Consider the following 18,699-nt stretch of genomic DNA (forward strand, 5'->3'; position numbering starts at 1 on the left):
AAGACCTCTGAGATCATCGAGTCCAGCGTATGACCCAACACCACCCTGGTCAACTAGACCATCTAAGAGCCATATCCAGTCTTTTCTTAAACCCCTCCAGGGACAGTGACTCCACCACCTTCTTGGCAGCCCATTCCAATACCCAATCACCTTCCGTGTAGAACTTCTTCCTCATGTCCAACCTAAACTTCCCTAGCACAGCTAAAGACTGTGTCCTCTTGTCCTATTGCTTGTTGCCTGGCAGAAGAGACCGACCCCCTTTCAGGTAGTTGTAGAGGGTGATAAGGTCTCTCCTGAGCCTCCTCTTCTACAGGCTGAACAACCCCAGCTCCCTCAGATGCTCCTTATAGGACTTGTGCTCCAGTTCCTTCACCAGCCTTGCTGCCTTTCTTTGGACACACTCCAGCACCTCAACGTCCTTCCTAAACTAAGGGGCCCAGAACTGGACACAGGACTTGAGGTACTTGAGGTAATATCCCTCTAATCATCTTAAAAACGATTATGACTCTAAATCTTTCCATCAATTTCTTTAACCTCTTTCAAGGCCATCCAAACAAAAAACCATCTACTTTTATATTTGCTTAGCAACAAAAAATATAAATAATTTATATGTATACAATATAATAAAAAAGCAAAAAGAGATATATTTAACCTGAAAGACAACATAACAATCCTTCCAATTATTTTACGCTCCAGATTGAATTCAAACTGTAAACTAAATGCCCATGTGTCTGCACATCATCACATGCATATACAGTGAGGTGCTTTTATTCTCTTAATTATACATGACAATATACAAACAGCAGTGACTAAAACTGTGCTAAACATAAAAATTAAAAAAAAACCCAAAACTTCCTGACGGTGAAACTAAACCAAATGAATTTATTTTGCATTTGATCTGAGATTATAATTCAGTTTCAACTATTTATCTATTATTCATCTGTTCAAGCACTATAGAAACTTTATTTCTTATAATGGTTTTAAGAATTTTAACACATTTTTATATCAGAGTTCTCTGAATACATTTTTCAACTGCTTTTCTGACTTTCCCTTGAAGAGCAAGCATTAAGATGTTTTGCCCTCAGATGCTTCTAAAGAACAGTAAGCATTGAAAGTGCACAGATGCCTTTTGTAAATACAGTCCATTCAAAAATTAATATTTTTCAAGTACTGGTTAACTTATTTGGTCCTAGAAGTCCCAATTAGAGATTATGACTTCATATACAAGACACCATGAACCTACAGTGTTTTCCTGAAATTGAAGTAAAAATTACTGAGAAGACATCTTTGGATGATAAAGCTTTCTATTTACATTCCCTATCACTGGCTGGTGGTATGCAGCTAAGTGCATTTTCTTCATTACTGGAACATAATCTCTAACCTTTTACTCTTCATATGTATTGAATTATCCCAGTAAAAATATGAGCACCATTTGAAACTTGCAAGGCTTTCTTTGAAAAACTGAACTGACACAGTGTCTGCACATCATGTTCTTTAAAAGCCTTATTATGTTTTATTGATTCGATGTTACACTGGAAGTAAAAAATAAAATTGCCATAACTATATTTACTCGACATATCTAATTAGTGTATCTAATTCAGAAGCAGTCATGATGGCACGTGGAGAATTGACAGCATGTTCACCAGACACGTTCACACAACACGATTACCACGCCATGAAATTCCACGTATACAATAAAAATAAACAGAAGAGAGCTCTCCAGTACCGATTTCCACACTCAAGCGTCAGCTGCGCTTACAGTATAAATGATAAGGGATCAGGTATGGGAAGTGCCTCTCTGGATTGTAAATTGATCACAGTAGGATCATTTTCTTCCTAATAAGTTTTAAGATTTGCATATCATCTCGTTACATTACAGCCGCCACTTGAGAGCATATGGAGTGTGCATAGAGATACTCTTTTATCTGACTTCTAAAGTTCTCCCTGAACTTTGTGATCTTGGCAGCCTTCCCATTTCCATGTATTAAAATATCACATTCACAGAATGAATTACAATCAAGCTGGAAAGCATATCCCTGATTGTTCAACTTGAGCACAGAATTAAGTGAAGCAGACAAGTTTACACATTTTAATCTTTGAAGAGTTGTCTGCTGGTTAGAAATTATTCTGATATTCAGAAGACCCAAGATCACTTCAACACACCCTCTACAGTCAGTCTGAATGTCCTTCTGATGTACACTAAAAATACTCAGAAAATTAGACACCAGCATTTAGTTATTAGTCCAGATGTGGAAGAAGATGAATTCTTTACATGGGTTCCTGAGTCCCCGATTCAACAGTAGTAAGAATGAAGTACTACATATGGGGATTCATATTAGTTACTAGGTGGATACTATCCTACCCACAGAATGGCTCTATGACTCATTCTCTCACAGGATCTATGTGACTTACATTATCCAAAACAAACGAGAACAAGAAATGGAAAAAGAACCAAGAAATGCTTAGTACATTAAAAAGAATTAAATGTGGTTCAAAATTACTAATCAGTTGTTAGAACGTTTCACCAATGTTTCCTTGTTTATTGCTATATTGGTTACTAGTAATTTAAGACTTTAGAAGTTGTCAGTCAGTCCACATAGGTGGCAGTCTTATAGTTTCAGGAAGAAGAATAGAAAAAACCAGTAAAATTGCAAAACCAAAAGTACACAGTAAAAATGCAATTACTAATACTGTTTTGAAGATTCTGTATAGGATGTTATCTGCACCTCACTCTTCACAGAATGCATTTGTTACTAGGCAACCATCCAGTTAAGTAATTTTATTAGTTTTACTCTGCTTCCAATGAACCCTGAAAATACTGTGATCTCAGTCGTCCATTTAGAATATATTTAAAAATCTAGAGGCACTGAAAAAATGTAACGATGCAGAAAGCACTATTAGAAGCCATATTATTTTCCCTCAGCTAAATATTAAGTATGCATTACTTTGTCTTAAGAAACGGCATTTTGCATATATCTATTAAGAGATTTCTATGCCTAGGAGGATAGTGCCACTTCAGTTTATCCTGACTGACAAAATGCCTTTTCATGTTATGCTTACTGTTTTGTTCCCAAACCAGGAAGCAAAAATGCCTATGTACCCTTCTACAAACTAGTTTCACTGCTTCACCATAATATGAAAGAACACAAAACATATGACAATCATTATTACCTTTTAAACTCCATGGATATATCACAAAAATGGAAAACCAGCCACATATCAATACCTTAAAATGACACGCAGAATGACTTCCTGACATCACTTCCATGCAAAATAATAGAAAAGCTTCTGAAGATTAATTCAAATATCTGATACTTAACATTTTCCAAACAAAATGGAGATTAGCTTTTGTTTTGAAAAAGTAGTTTGTTCTTAAAAAGTAATTTTTACACAAGTACAAGGCTGTGTAAAAGACAGCAGGATAGATCCAGACTCATGTAAGACTCATTAGACATATGGCTGCACAACATACTGTTTAAAAATAACAGCACAGAATACTAAGAAAACATATATTAAATTTATCACAAGCTGATGAACTGACAGGTTTTAAAGGAATATATAATTGAAAAAAAGCAATTAAAAAGGGATTCCTCTAATTGCTTTCTAAGACCAACTCTAATCAATAATTTTACCTATGACATGCAGTAAAAAAACAACTGGTGACAAGAAGAGCAGGCGACTGGCAGAATTAATATAACTGATGTGTGTGTCAGCCATACAGATAAATCTAGGTTGATAGTCCCATTCAAACTAAATTTCTTTTCATTTAGCTCGTAAGACTCTATTCTCAGGAAACATTATTAGCGATGAGTGAATCCTGCAGCAACCAGAAAAAGGTTTATTTGAGGACTTAACAAACAAGTACTTGAATGCAAGCTCTGAAGATGACGTGTTAGCAAAATTAAATACACGCAATTCTTTAGGGTATAAAAAGGATAGAACTGAGTATAGAAGGAAAACGCTCTAGCTCTGTACACACCACAACCAAAACTACACAAAAGTGGTATACACAGTTTGGTTGACTGGTTTTCAAATACAGTCATGAATATAAGAAAGTCCAGTGAAAAAAAAGTCCCAAGACAGTCATTTGAAAAATTATTGCAGAAGACTTCAGTAACCTTGTTCGATCTATCCTTTAAGAAAAGATGCTGAGAAGCCTGATTAGTCTATGTAGGGAATATCAAGGAGACAAAAAACTAACAGCACCGATTCAAGATGAGAATTGAAGAACCAAGAGAAATGTCAATGCCATTCTAGATCCAAAAGACACATATAGGAACTACAGTGGGTTACCAGTAGACACAAGATATACAGAGCTAAGCAGCTGGTTTTAGTTTATCAGCCATCAGTCTTGACTACTTTTTTTTTAAACTGATCAAATTTTCAATTCATCAAGAATGGGATTCCAAGCACATAGAATAGTCTAATTTGATAACAAATAGACATTTGGCTATGAGTGGGAAACATCTGAACCTGTTTGCTAATGACTCACAGTTAGAGGTAAAAAAGGGAACCAAAGGGACAGAAAAAGAAAGAGGCTGAGGAGTTAATAAGGCACATTGAAAATGCATCCAGAGATACTATGGCTAAGATGGACAGTTTTTCTATGTAAGGTGTCATGAGGAAAGAAAGCTCAGAAAGGAAGCATGAGAATTTCCAGGGGAAGGAGAACTTCAACATCTCATGGTCACTGCAGCCGAGGTTGCCTTTAATCTCCACTTCCCCAACGAGCCCCTCCTTTCTTGATGAGTACAAGGTACAGCACAGCACCACTCCCTGTTGGCTCCTTTACTGCCTGGAGGAGGTAGCTTTCATCAATGTATTCCAGAAATCTCCCAGATTGCTTGTACTGCTGTGTTATCCCACCTATTACTTATCGAGGAAATTTATGGATCTAATACAAAAACATAAAACAACTGAAACTTAAACTCGAAGAATAAGACAGTGATGGCAACAATACTTGTGTGCCTAAGATGGGAGCTTTGTACCCCACACTCTGAGAATGCTTTTACTAGGCAATTTCTTTTATTTAATTTATCATTCACATACTTGAGAGAAGGTGTCAAAAATTCATGCATCACTCAAGCATAGTATTCAGTATGCTTTTTTGTGAAAAAATATACATAAGCAGCAGTCATCAAAATCTGAATAATTATGATAAAATAATCCAGTGGCCTTTAAAAGCAGACAATTTTTTTCTTTCAAGATAATAAGCTTAGTACATTACTGTAGTGTGGAAAGTTTGATTAAAAAGTTTAAGCATTTCAGTTTTACATCTGCATTATGCTCTGGACTAAAACTTTAAACATCAAAGCTATAAATTGGATTCAAAGAAGTTGTTTGATGTTATACCTACAATATATAACAGAGCTCAAAGCAATTTTGCCACCAAAATGTTTAGCAAAGTCAATTTAAATCACTTGCAAAAACATTCCCTAAAATTTGAAAAGTGCAAACGTGCGCACAAATATGCTCTTCATTCTGCTATGAGTAAAACTCAATAATTCCAATATATATGCTCCTTCCAGGTTTAAATAAAACCTAATTCTAAAAAATGCCATAAGTAAAAATGAGCATGTTAAAGTCTTACAGTAAGTGGTGTGACTCAGTGTTCATCTGGGGGAAAGCATATCAATCATTCAAGTATTTTGAGGTAAAAATTAGGACAGACCTGCTAATGCAACAGGATTTTCCTGTTTAAAGCATATATTTGGATACCTGTATTTGTACCTCACATGAATACAGATCTCAAAACATTCTTTTTTGGCACAGTTGTTGGCCCAAGTAGCTCGCTGAACACTAATTCTTAAAAAGACCAAAAAAAAAAAATAATCCATTGTCTGGGTTTTTTTCTATTATCCACCATCTAAACAAAACCACTCTCCTACCTCCAACTAAACAAGAGATCAAGACATATGCTTTTTCTTCAAGACAGGATAATAAACCCTGCAAAATGTAAAAGGCACTACGTTATACATCCTGACCTGCACAGGAATCATGACATTGTCTCATATATGAGCTAGCAAAGTACAATCCAGATGAAACTAGAGGTACATGCCATTATTAGTCGCTATTAGTGATTTATTGAAAAGGCTGAAGTAGTATTCAAAGGAATTTCTCACTGTTCTGATACAGAAGTGATACAAGAAATGACTATTCCAGGTCAGATCAGAAGTTACATTCCTTCAATGCACTGTCTCCCACAGGGGCGAAAAGGGACAGTACAGAAAATGCAAAAATGTCAGTGATATTTACCAGAACAGCTCCCAGTTACTACAGTCCCCAATCTGATCTAGTGACTACTTCTCTGCAATGGATTTTTCTCTGAGTTACTTGCCTAAACACTGAGTCCCTTCGCTACAAATTAGGAAAGAATAGTCAATATTTCGGATGTCTTAAATCTGTATACAAATCAAATAATTGATTTCAGCAATTACTGCAGTGGTGTAATTGACATGAGGATATTTCAGATTAATATTGTCACTAGTATTTTTAGGTTTTTTTTCAAGAACTGAACAATTATTTGTACCTCCTGTGTACATGAATATTAAACAAACATGATATTTATACAGATATCAATGAAAAATAAGTTCTGGAACTACTTTCAGAAGGCTGGAAAGGAGCTTTAAATTCTCATAGAAAGAAGGAGATTCTCCAAGCATGGCTTGAACATCTTGGATTTACTTACTGCTCCTGGAACATTTATGAATTTGTATCAAAATGTATAAAACAGATCAAAGAAATGCAACAAAATATTTTTTCTTCAGAAACTATCATTAAAACATCAGACATGACATTTTTACACTTAGAACACCTGTAATAGAATTTTCATTAAACTCCAGTGAAATTCTTCTGTAATCAAAAATGTTATCATTTTTATTGACTGAGTAAAAGTTCCAGTAATTTCATAACTAATTATGGATGTATACTGAAAACTTCATAGAGCTATGCTTGCAGGCTCAGCTGCTGAACTATAACATTTCAGTGTAATTTTAAAAACTAATCCTCTTATTATTTGTTTTCATATTAAAAAGTAAAATAATTGTTCAAAACATCTCCTGTTTCTTTGTCCCTGGGCTCTCTGGGAGGCTTATAATTCAAAATATTTTTGTCAATTGTTTTCTACAGCACAATTCTAAAAAAATTTTCGAGTAGTTTTGTGTTTTGTTTAAATGTGTTGGGGTTTTTAGTGCTTTATATTGCAAATTTTCCCTCTCTTCTTGTGAGGGGTCTCTATTAATTATCTTACTTGTCTTTCTTATTAAATTAGAATAAGTAAGGTGTTCAGAAAGGTGGCAAGATGGTAATTTTCAAGATTTGTGTACTGTTTTACTTCCCAACTTTTTCACTTAAGGAAGGGTTACAACTGAGTAGATTCAACTCCAGATGAATTAAATTCCAACTCTGTAGGTAAAACAAGCCTTGAAATCCTAGAAGATTAAAACACCCTCGAGAGCTATTTTTCAAATGAGTGCTGAAGCAAAATACTATATTACAATAAATGCACCAAGGGTAGGATTCAATACCCAAGATATAATTGCCTTAGATTTTACATTCCTTACGTTACCCTCACAGGCCTGACACACACAAAAGGGAAGGATCTATGGGAGGGAGATTTGTGTCCAAATGAAGCAGAAACAGAATGCCAAGCTGAATTATGCAGGGCAGATAAAATGGCTCTAAACATCTATTTTGTACAGCTGAAGCCTATCTTACAAGTCTCACAAAACTTCGCAGTAGGAAACGAATAAGCCTTGCAACCTGACGTGAAGAAAATGGCCATCATGGTCACTGCTAAAAGCTGAGATGCTTTACTTTAAAGATACCAAAGGAAAACAAGGCTATCAAAACCATTTGAGAAAGAAAATACAATACCAAACAGGTTAAGCTTTAGTGCCTTTGAGGTAGTGTAAACTTCACAAAGCTGTACTCTTCTTAAAAAAAAAACAAAAAGAGATCTTTCTAAGTTTAGCTTCTTCTAAAGAATTATTACTTATGTTATTCTTCATAAAGGAAACTTGCACCTTCTGTACTGGATTACAGCAGACATCTATTTTGTTCTTAGCAGAGCTGGAATCAGATGATTCAGAAAGCCTTAACAAAGTTAGTGTAGCCTTACCAAGAAAAAAAACATCTTGAACGCTAAAATGCTTTAAACAAACTACAAACAGAGCCAAAACAATAATGACTGTTTGTTACATTTGTTACAGGTTACTTGCATTGACATTTGCCCTGCATGACAAAAAAAGAATAATCGCATTCTATCCTCCCTCTTACTATCATTTATTTGTCCTAATTCCTTCCTTTCTATTCGTCCCCAAATTCCATGTTTTATTTTACTTGTAAACAAACATCTAACGATTGAGACCAATTTCATTCACTCCTCTAGCTCTGGATCCTTCTTTTGTACAAGACTGAAAGAAAAAAAAAAATCCCTTTTCTCCGTTTGCCATTTCAAATCTTCATATTTAGAAAGCACCACTAAATCATGGGGGAACAAAAAAGGACCAATTATGCTAAAGTAAAAATTATGTAGTATTTTATTAGCATTGATGAAAGTTTTACTTAGATTTAAGACACTACTCTTAATTAAAACAAAAAAGAAACTCTCCTAGGAAAACTGCTAATTGAAAATGAGCATTCCTGGTAAGAAAATACTCTCAATTTTGGTTATACCAAAAAAGTAGCCTGATTATTATTTGCTTAAAACGTTTAATTTTGCTGTTACTTGTACAGTAAGTAAATTAAGCAAATAAATAATAAGAAATAGCTCTGTTATAAATTATTCATCTTGGGAATCTGATAGTTGATATAATACAGAAGGGAAGGCAGAAAAACATAAATTTTTCTTCACTCTTGGTAAATAGCTGTAAAATAGAATAGCTGTGAAATACATTGTAAACTGCCTAAGCATGCTAGTTTATTTGTCTAAGCATTTTACCCTTTACAGGGATATCTATCTATCTTGACCAAAATAAAGTTATATCCCTCTTACCTGTCGTAAAGTACGTGCTACTATACTTTCAAGCACTGGTCCCCTGTCTTCATGCAGCAGATGAACTTCATCAAGAATCAAGAGTTTTACCAGCTGAGAGAGGGCTACATCACCAACACTTTTTCTTGTCACGACATCCCATTTCTCTGGAGTAGTCACAAGCATCTAGCAGAGCAGAAAAACCAGAAAAGAAATACTAAGCATTTAGAAATTAAAATGCAGATATAAAGTCACAGAAACACAGTAATTTTACATATAGTAGAGTAAATGTAATGTTAGAACTCAACAAAGTTAAGTTTTATTACCTACTTTAAATATGAGGTGGACACATCTTGGTGCATCTACATGTGTTGGATGGCCATTAGTTGGATTCAGTATGGAAAACCATATAGAAATATCAACCAATACATTCAAACTACCTTGCATCATTTGTATATTGTGTATTTTCCACAAGAAAACCTTTAAGCAGCTATCAAGAATCAACTACTTATATAATCATTTCATGTTTGTGCCCCACTAAAATGGTCTGTGATGAAGTATTTCTAACCTTCAACACAGCACAGTAAACAACTAAGACCCTTCCTTCATGCCTAAGCTTGATCTGATAGTTCCCTCTTCTCTGTGAAATGCTTTCTCCCTAAGGAATACTTTTGAGCTGAACATTTAGATATCTTGATCCTTGCACTGGCAAAACAGACCGAACAACTTCCACCAGTCCTGGGTAAGGTAACTTCCAAACTTCATTGTTTCAGTAGATGTGTCTGTGGTAAGTCTATTATTACGGTGCCCTTTCTTGCAACCTGTTTGCATAAAAAGAGACTCTCAAACAGGTTGAGGTACATTCAATCTTCAGTTGCCAAAAAGCTGTAGCAGCCATCATTCCCCACAATGACAACTTAGCTCTCATTAGGTCTCATTTCACGTGACCTTAACACAAGAATTCAAGAAAGCACAATTTTAAAATGTAAAATCAGACAAAGTGATCACTCTAAAGAAAACATCTCACTCCTCCACCCAGAAAATTCTCAGCAACTGTTTCAAAGAAAAATGCAGATTACTCATGTACTAGTCAACAGAAGTAATTTCCTTTATAAGAGCCAGCTGCTATGTATAATAACACCATAGAACTGAATCTTATTCACTGAAATTCAGTAATAACTTGCATGTAAGTTATGACTATGGTTTAAGGTCAATTATTTATTACCTATTTGTAACAAATCTATCAAATCTTAAGGGTTTTACAACAGGCACAAAGCTTACTATCTATAACCTGGCTTGACAGACTTCATAGTTACAGATTCAAAGAATGGTTGGGGTTGGAAGGGATGTCTGGAATCTGTCTTACCCAACTCCCCTGTTGAAGCAGGGCCACCTAGAGCAAGTTGAGCAGGAACGTACTGAGACAGCTTTTTGGTATCTTCAAGGATGAGACTGCAAAACATCTCCGGGTGACCTGCGCCAGTGCTCAGTCATCCTCACAGCAAGAAGTGTTTCCTGATGTTCAGACATGACCTCTTTTGTTTCAGTTTTTGCTAATTGCCTCTGGCCCCATCACTGAGCACCCCTGAGAAGAGTCTGGCTCTGTGCCCTCCCTTCAGGTATTTACAGACATGGATGAGATCTCCCCTGAGTCTTCTCCGGGCTAAACAGTCCCAGCTCTCAGTCCTCCCCCATGAGGTGCTCTGGTTCCTTCATCATTTTTGTGCCCCTTAAATGGACTCTCTCTGGTATGTCCATGTTTCTCTTCTACTGGAGAGCCCAGAACTGGGCACATTATTCCAGGTGTGGCCTCAGCAGTGTTGAGTATAGGGGAAGGATCACCTCCCTTGACCTGATGGCAATGCTTCCCCTAATGCAATAAGGACACTGAATCACTAATATCACAGAATGGTGGTATGTGGGGGGTATTTCCATGTTTGGTTTAAATATTACTGGGTGCATTTTGTTAGCAAATACAGATTTTTCAAATGCTTGTACAAAATAGGTGTAAAAATGTATGCCCATAATTTATGAACTGAATTGTAACACTACTACAGATGCAACTGTTAGCACTTTAAAAAATGAGCCACGTCAGCCACAAAATATTAGCAGCTGTACTTCCACAGAGTGTTAATTAGCAAACAGTGAGGAAACATATTTAGCAATGAATATTAAGGCTTTAAGGTGTGAAATACTACAAATTCAAGCTACTTAGCTAATTTGCTAAATCTAAATTGGCAATGTTCAGATCACAGCTTTTTTTTTTTAAATGTCAGTCATGTTATCAGGATATACATTTAAAATGGTATCGTTAATTCTTCTGTTTCTGAGTGATGACTAAATATTCGGCATAATGGTCTTTTACTTTGATCTCATTTTAAAATAGCAATGTTCTCAAAGCAATGACCTGAATTAAAAGCTATACTAAATGAGATAGTATACCAAATAAGAAGAGAGATCCCTAGAGAATGTTTTGCTGGAGAATATGAGTGGTTCGTACATTTATTTTTTAGACAGAAATTACAGTTGGGGGGAAAAATTCTCTAAAAACCCCACAAACAAACCAGCTTTGTAGTTGCAAATGATAAACTGAATTCAAATATTTAAAATGCTATTTATAAATATCAGCTAAAAGAAAATGCTGACATTCAGCAAACGCTAACAGAGATTATTTTTTCAATTAAAATCATAAACAAAACAGCATTATGAGCATTTCATTATTAATTTCAAATGCAGTAGTGTAATTTCTTCTTATAATTAATTTTCAGAGACAACATATTTTATTCTCAAAGTTTTAAAATCAAAACTCGGATTCAGCAAAAGGATTCTGCTTCCTGTTTGGGGGCAAGGGAAGGACACAGTAACCAAGTATTGAAACATTTCTTAATATTTTCTTTTTTTACACTGACTTGAGTTCTCAGCACACTGAAAAGTATGTTCATTTATATTGCTATTTCACCACTTCACCTCTTTCAGTATTGAAATAGCTAGAAAATAAAGTGTCACATTTGCTTAATGAACTGCAACTCATGCAAGACATTTCAATCTGGTTTCTGTATTAGGGTATGGCTGAATAGAAATGGGTTAACTGTCAATATTTTTACTGTCAACTTAAATTTCTCTAAGCACACACTCTCCTCTTTTTCCAATGTTTTCTTGATTATCATTAGTTATTCTGCACCAACTTTTTCCATTAGAAAAAACATAGGCTTTTCACAAAGCCTTCTCTCTTCAGTGAGTACTGACATTCAATTTCACTACTGCACAATTAAAAAAAAACAACCTATATATTTCAACTCAGAAGGATCTCATTTAGCTTTGGGGCTACTTAACATATCCCTATATTGTTTTACATAATGTTCAGGTAAGAACTCAAACAAAAAGTTTAATTACCTCACTTTGAAAAATTATGTCAAAAGGGACAACACTAGCTGATAACTTCAACATCAAGTGACAGAATTTCAAGAGACTGTGAAAATTCATTTTTCTATAATTGCATGATTTGCTAATTATTTTTGCCAGTTTCTCTTCAATCCCCTTTGAAGCTAGATTTCATGGTAGGAGGAAGTTACGTTTTCACCGTAGTTTCAGAAGATCAACATGTTGAAAAATGCTGGAGTTTGTTGCTGTTTGCCTAATCTGAAAAGGCTAATCTCCTCAAATTTACACTTCACACGTCCAAACCACATACAAAAATATTTCAGAATAAGCTATATAAAATGTAACCCGCACGACAAAATTCACTGCTTTTAAGTTCTTAAAGACCATTTTTGAGAACAGTTTTTCTCTCTTTAGCCACTTCAGCCTTCATGTATGTCTGTCACTTATCTGACCTGTTGTCCCTTTCATATGCACAACAGTGAATCAAAACTCAGACTCACACCCCACCCCATTCCCAACTTCCTAACTACTATAAGTTCCATAAAATAATAGTGCCAGGTATTGTCAAATCAAAATGTATAAAGAACTGTTTGACTCAGATCTCAGCTTAAACATCAACTAGAATGATAGGAGAAAGAGACTGGCGTTCCATTTGTTTCAAACAACATACCATTCTGATTACAAAAAAGAAGAGTCATTAGTAAATTATCAAGTAAGTAAATTAAATTCTCCCTGCCCCATTATCTAAAAAGTGAATTCTCAAAATAGTCTATCTTACAGCTGTTCAAACCTTTCTGGAAGGTAAGGCATCATGGCAGATTTCAAATGTGTTGTCATTTTGAATTTTTGCTTTATCAGAGACCTGCTGGCAACCTAAATTTTGAGACTGTCAATGGGTTTACATAAGTTTGCATATTGTGATTGAGTAAACAACCTACAAGCCAAATCTTACCTTCGGCAATTTCTCTTGAAACAGATTTTTATAAGTTCCTATTCTTGATGCACATGATAAACAGAGTTCAACTGTTACGTAAATACCAGAGTTTTGAAAGAATTGATGCAATTATGACAATGCAAAAGCACTGTTAAATTTCTTACAGCAGAGACTTAATGGACGTTACTGAAAATAAAAATGAAACATTCCCAACAAACACACATTTTAAAATTTAGACAACCATTGCTACGAAGAACCAACCACAGTAACAGATTTGTTCTCATTTAGGTGGGAACAGGTAAGTCCTTTGCTACGGTACTCAAAATTTTTCTACTACAACATACCTATAGCTCACCATAGATTCCACAAAGTCATCATTCTGTAGGGTTATAAGAACCTTACAGCACAGGTTCTTATGTTGGTACACACATATACTTTCAAACATTTGACCTATGAGTTTGAATTCATATTGTACATGCTGAGCATTGGCACCTATAATGCTTCCTAGAAAGAAACTGTAGAATAAACTCAAGATAATAATGAATAAATCCAGTGCCCTTTGCATGAAGGAAATATTGTGGATGTCAAATGATCACAGTAATAAAGGTGGTATGTTCAAGGAAGTTTCCAAAATGAAATTACCTTCCCAAAACTGGATCAAGATCCACAAACATGTGGATAACATAACCATATGTTATTGCACAGCTGCAGCACAATAGATATTTTCATATTTAACATACCTATTTAAAAGCACTACTTCCTCTTTGAAACCATTAGACTAAGGATAAATAAACAGCAAATAATCCATTTATATTTCTCTGTGAAGTTCACAATATTGCTTCTCAAAGCACTGATTAAATCAACAAGAAATACATATTTCCACTGTAATTGCATCCTTTATTTGCTTTCTCCTCTTAACATTTCCTTTTCATTTTTGCATTATCATTTGTCTGTACCTTTCCCACTTTGTATTAAGCAACTCTCTTAATATATCAATATCCTTAGAAAAGAAAAAAGAAAACTGAATCTTATCATACCCTCCCCGCCTCCCTCCAATGCCTGTGGCTATGTGAGCACCTGTCCTCTAAGGGACACCTCCTGTGCTCCTCCTGCTCAATGACCAACGATGCCGGAGTTACTGGCTTTGTTGTCAGCATAAGTCCCATTAAACATACCACAGCCAAAACTGAGGAGAGGCAGAGAGACCAAAACACTAAAATAGAACCTGGAATTAACTGAAATACATACTATGCACTGGAAGATGCATGTTAGGTATTTCAGAAATTTGCCTTTTAACAACATAAAGAAATTATTAGATATGAACAGAAATTATTTTATCATTTGCAGATTAGAAGGAATTTACTAAAATTAAATGTGATGAAATCAAGCATCATTTGAAAAATGTGAAACTTGCAAAAAGTAATATTTTTTGAAGTGCCTTGATGCTGGAGAAGGAACAATTTTAAGGCTGAACTCCTTTGTATATACAGTTAAAGAAAAAACATAGGACATGGATGAAATACAAACTCTAAGGATCTAATAGATTTGGAAAGTATGGAACCAGCCTCCTGCTATGGTAGTGCCTGTAGCAAATTTGTCTCCACCACAGTGATTCACCATGGATGGGTAGCAATAAGAATTCTGGTCTAGCCACTGCTGCTTTCTTGTTAATATTCAAAGACATTGCCTCAAATATCCACTTCCGTAGATCTGAATTAATAGAACTTCCTTGTTTTTATTGTTTTCACCTTGCTACTGATCTTCTCCATTCTCCTTCCTTTACACACATCTACAACTTCCCCTTACCACATTTGAAAACAGCATTTGAGAATGTGTGGTTGATCCTAGAGGAAGCTTTGCTCAGCCACAGCCAGAACTCCTTATTTTCTGACAGCTTTTTGGCAAAGGGCATGAGTAACCTACACAATTTACTCTCTTCATGTTGTAACTACTTATCTTGGTGCTTTGTTCTGGCAGCAAATTCACTGTAAGATCTTTACTTCTGCAGAAATGAAGACATAGAAGACTGTACACAACTGCATCTATCCACCCAGAGCAGACTGTCCTTGGAATGCAGCACTGGAATGCATATTCTATAGGGGGAGCTGTTATGCTGGGGCTTTGTACAATTTCAGAATATTTCCCTTCTCATCAGGGATGCTTTGGAGCTTCTCACAAATTTTAATATTAGATACCTGATACCACAACCTGCAAGGGACACTGTCTGAGGTAAAATTTCATAAAAGCATGTTACAAGTGCAGCAACCTGCAAGTCACTTTCATAACACTGTTTTTATTCATCTTTTTATTGCACTCTGTGTGATTTATTCAAGAATTTCACAAAACCTCATGTGAGCTGGAGCTCAGGCGGGAAGTGGAATAAATATATAGAAAGTAAAAAGAGGGCAGCAATTCAAAATAAGAATCTGAGGAAGGAAGTAATAAATAATGAATACAAGTATTTTGTTTTTCATAGATCAGAAACAACCATCTGATGCTGTGTTTTACACAATTAGAATTATATTTCCAGTAAAGTTTCTTTGTCCTTACCATACAAAGATATGCAGATGAGCAGTACGTCCATTTGAGTGAACAGATGATCTTGTAACAAATCTTAACACGTATTTGTGGCCTACAGTAACATACACACACACACACACACACACACACACACACACACACACACATATATAAAACGTCTTAGAAGGATTCAATAACAAGACTACACTTACAAGAAGTATCTACATAAAAGATTGAGTTTATCGTGTTAGAAAGGCTGACAGAGGTGCCTTATATTGATGCATATTAGCACTAATTAGCAAGTCACCGAAGCTAACATCAATAACAAATCAACAACAGAAATCAACAAGGGAAAAATAAAAAGTTGTAACAGATGCCATTAAAATGGTAAATGACTTTTTAACAGGAGAAATGTAATTTTGTTCACCATGTTTTATTTTATAACTTAATCCTAGGAATGCACAGTGACTCAGTTCCCTTTCAGAAGCTGGCCAGTCCACCTAATGAAAAGGTAACTGATTGACAATGTATCAGCAAACCACCTTAGCAGAGCAAGATACTTACGACACATCTGACACTTAGTTGAACTGATTTTTTTCAATACCACTTTGTTGTATACTCAGGTTCACAGTTATGACTAACAGATATTTAAGTTTGTATGTTCAGATTTAAAATTTGATGCTTTCAGCACAATCCTGGATGTCCCAGAGATTACAACCTTCATTTATAAGTTCCATTACTACTTTAAAATCTCAATGCAGTAGACCCTGGCACAGTCAAAATAAATTGGATACACCCAGTATAACCAGTCAGGATGATGAATTAGAGAGCAAAATTCCTTTTTGTTGTTACTGTGAAAGCCTTGAAGTTTTTATATTCTTATTAAAAGGCTATGAAGCTTTCCATGTGGAGTAGTTACATTATTCTGAAACTATAGAAAACAAGATACATTAGGATCACAATAGCTGTACTGTGAAGTAGTAGGATATGAGCACTTGCTCGCTGTATTTTTTTTCCCCATGATAAAACAGTCTGTTTAAAGTCAGTACAAACCTGATGTTAAAAACCATAGCGAGGAAAAACAGTTTGCATGCTCTCTGAAATTTTCCTCATATATTGTAAAATATATAATTAGCCACTCAGACTTCAAGTTTAAATAATGATCTAAATGCTTTAAAGGACTTTGATCCAAAACATTGCCCTCTTTTCCTCTTTGCTGTTAATCAGTTCACCAATTAGAGTTTTACTAACCTCTGATATACTACTGTCAGGTCTGATTGATGCCAAAAGCTCCCTTAATCAGATCTGACAACTTTCAGCAAGTCTCTGTCTCTTGAGACACTGCATTCAGCCTGCTTGTTTTCAAACCTTCCCAGTGTTATTTTGCACTTGCCTCTCCCCCAGCTCCTTTTTCATATCTAACAGAGACACAATAGAGTAACATAAAAACGTGACTGTAGAATATATTTGTGTATGTTTTTATAGATCATTATAGAAATATCTGGGCTAAAATTGCTAGTTTGTTTAAGAATTCACAAGGAAAAAGTAAGTACAAGAACATTTTTTGGAAATACACTGAAGTTTCTGAGAAATGCAATGCTATTGCTTGGTTGGTGAGTTTTTTGTTTGTTAGCTGTGGGTTGTTGGGTTTTTTTCCCCTCATTTCCTTTTGTTCTCTCACAGCTGCATGGAAAAGTGTTTCAAAATCATTATTCCTCTGTTCTACAAGGAAACTTTAGGCTTCGGTTGCACAGCTTCAGGAGACAAAGATAAAAGACTATCTCAGCTCCCAGTTTTTCCAACTTACTTATACTGGCACACTTTTAAGACTCATCACAATGGCCCTCCATATCTTGTTAACCATAAACATAAATAGTTCAGAATAACTCTTGTTGACATAATGATAACCTTTTATTTATTTATTTATATTTTAAGATTAGCTATCTTTTTCCCTTCTGTTCTGCTCCTGTCCAGCATGACCTCAAGACATGGATAACCCAACATTACGTGTAAAAAGACCATAGTGCAAAGGACATTTTGTTCCAAATATCCTTTTTCACATGCCTTTACTCAATAGTTTTATTTTCTATCACAGATTTGTATGCAAGATGAAGCAAATTCTGTTTTCATCTCAAATCAGTTTTTTCAAGAATCAATGCAAATCACTGATACGGAGCCGTACTAAGTGTAAGATGAAGAAAAGTTTCTTGATTCAGATGAGATGCTGATATTTAACAGATTAAAAGTCAATTTTGTGACACCTGTTCACAAAACATCTCAAACACCAATTCATTTGCTTGCATGCAAATGTGATTTCATGAAATTTTCTTTCAAGTCTACACTCCAGAGAAAATTATGTATGCTAACATTAATGAAACTAGTGCTGAAGGTGATTGTAACAGACCTACAGTATGACTGTCAGATTTATATTCTCCAGTTACATTACCTAAAAGCTACCATACACTTTGGATTTCAGCAGGATTCTTTAAGCATCAATAGGAAATACAATTGCATGTTTTTATGAGTAATCCTAATGACAGACTAAAGATTCTACCCACTAAACTTTAAATTGATATTACTCTGTACAGAGCTGTCAACACCTTGGAGGATGGACTAAGAACTTTAAAATGTCTTAAGTTAAAGAACAGATGCATTAATGCTTGAGTCAGTAATACAATTTCAAGATTCTACATTGAGGATAAGATTTATCTCATCCTTCTTACCTGTTAATTTCCAAAATCACTCTCAAAACTAGCTGTCTAGGCTCCTTCTAGCTGGTTCATTTCATCCTGGTATGAATCAGCCTTAGAAGTCTAACTTTCACATGGCTAAAGCCAAAAGAGATTAATCTGGCTCTTAGGAATAGTTCTCACAACAAATGCAGGATGTA

General features: G+C 35.1%; 1 protein-coding gene across 1 annotated transcript in view; it reads right to left on the reverse strand.

The window, feature by feature from the left end:
• Positions 1-18,699, reverse strand: part of ASCC3 (activating signal cointegrator 1 complex subunit 3) — a 255,756-nt gene that overhangs the window by 148,556 nt on the left and 88,501 nt on the right. Inside the window, exon 11 of the mRNA XM_027881455.1 lies at positions 8,996-9,160. Within this exon, the coding sequence (XP_027737256.1) occupies positions 8,996-9,160 (165 nt within the window). The remainder of the gene's footprint in view (positions 1-8,995; positions 9,161-18,699) is intronic.

Source organism: Empidonax traillii, unplaced genomic scaffold (assembly GCF_003031625.1).
Source record: "Empidonax traillii isolate 1590-97213 ecotype Southwest subspecies unplaced genomic scaffold, ASM303162v1 scaffold89:size1181294, whole genome shotgun sequence".
NCBI classification, from domain to species: Eukaryota; Metazoa; Chordata; class Aves; order Passeriformes; family Tyrannidae; genus Empidonax; species Empidonax traillii.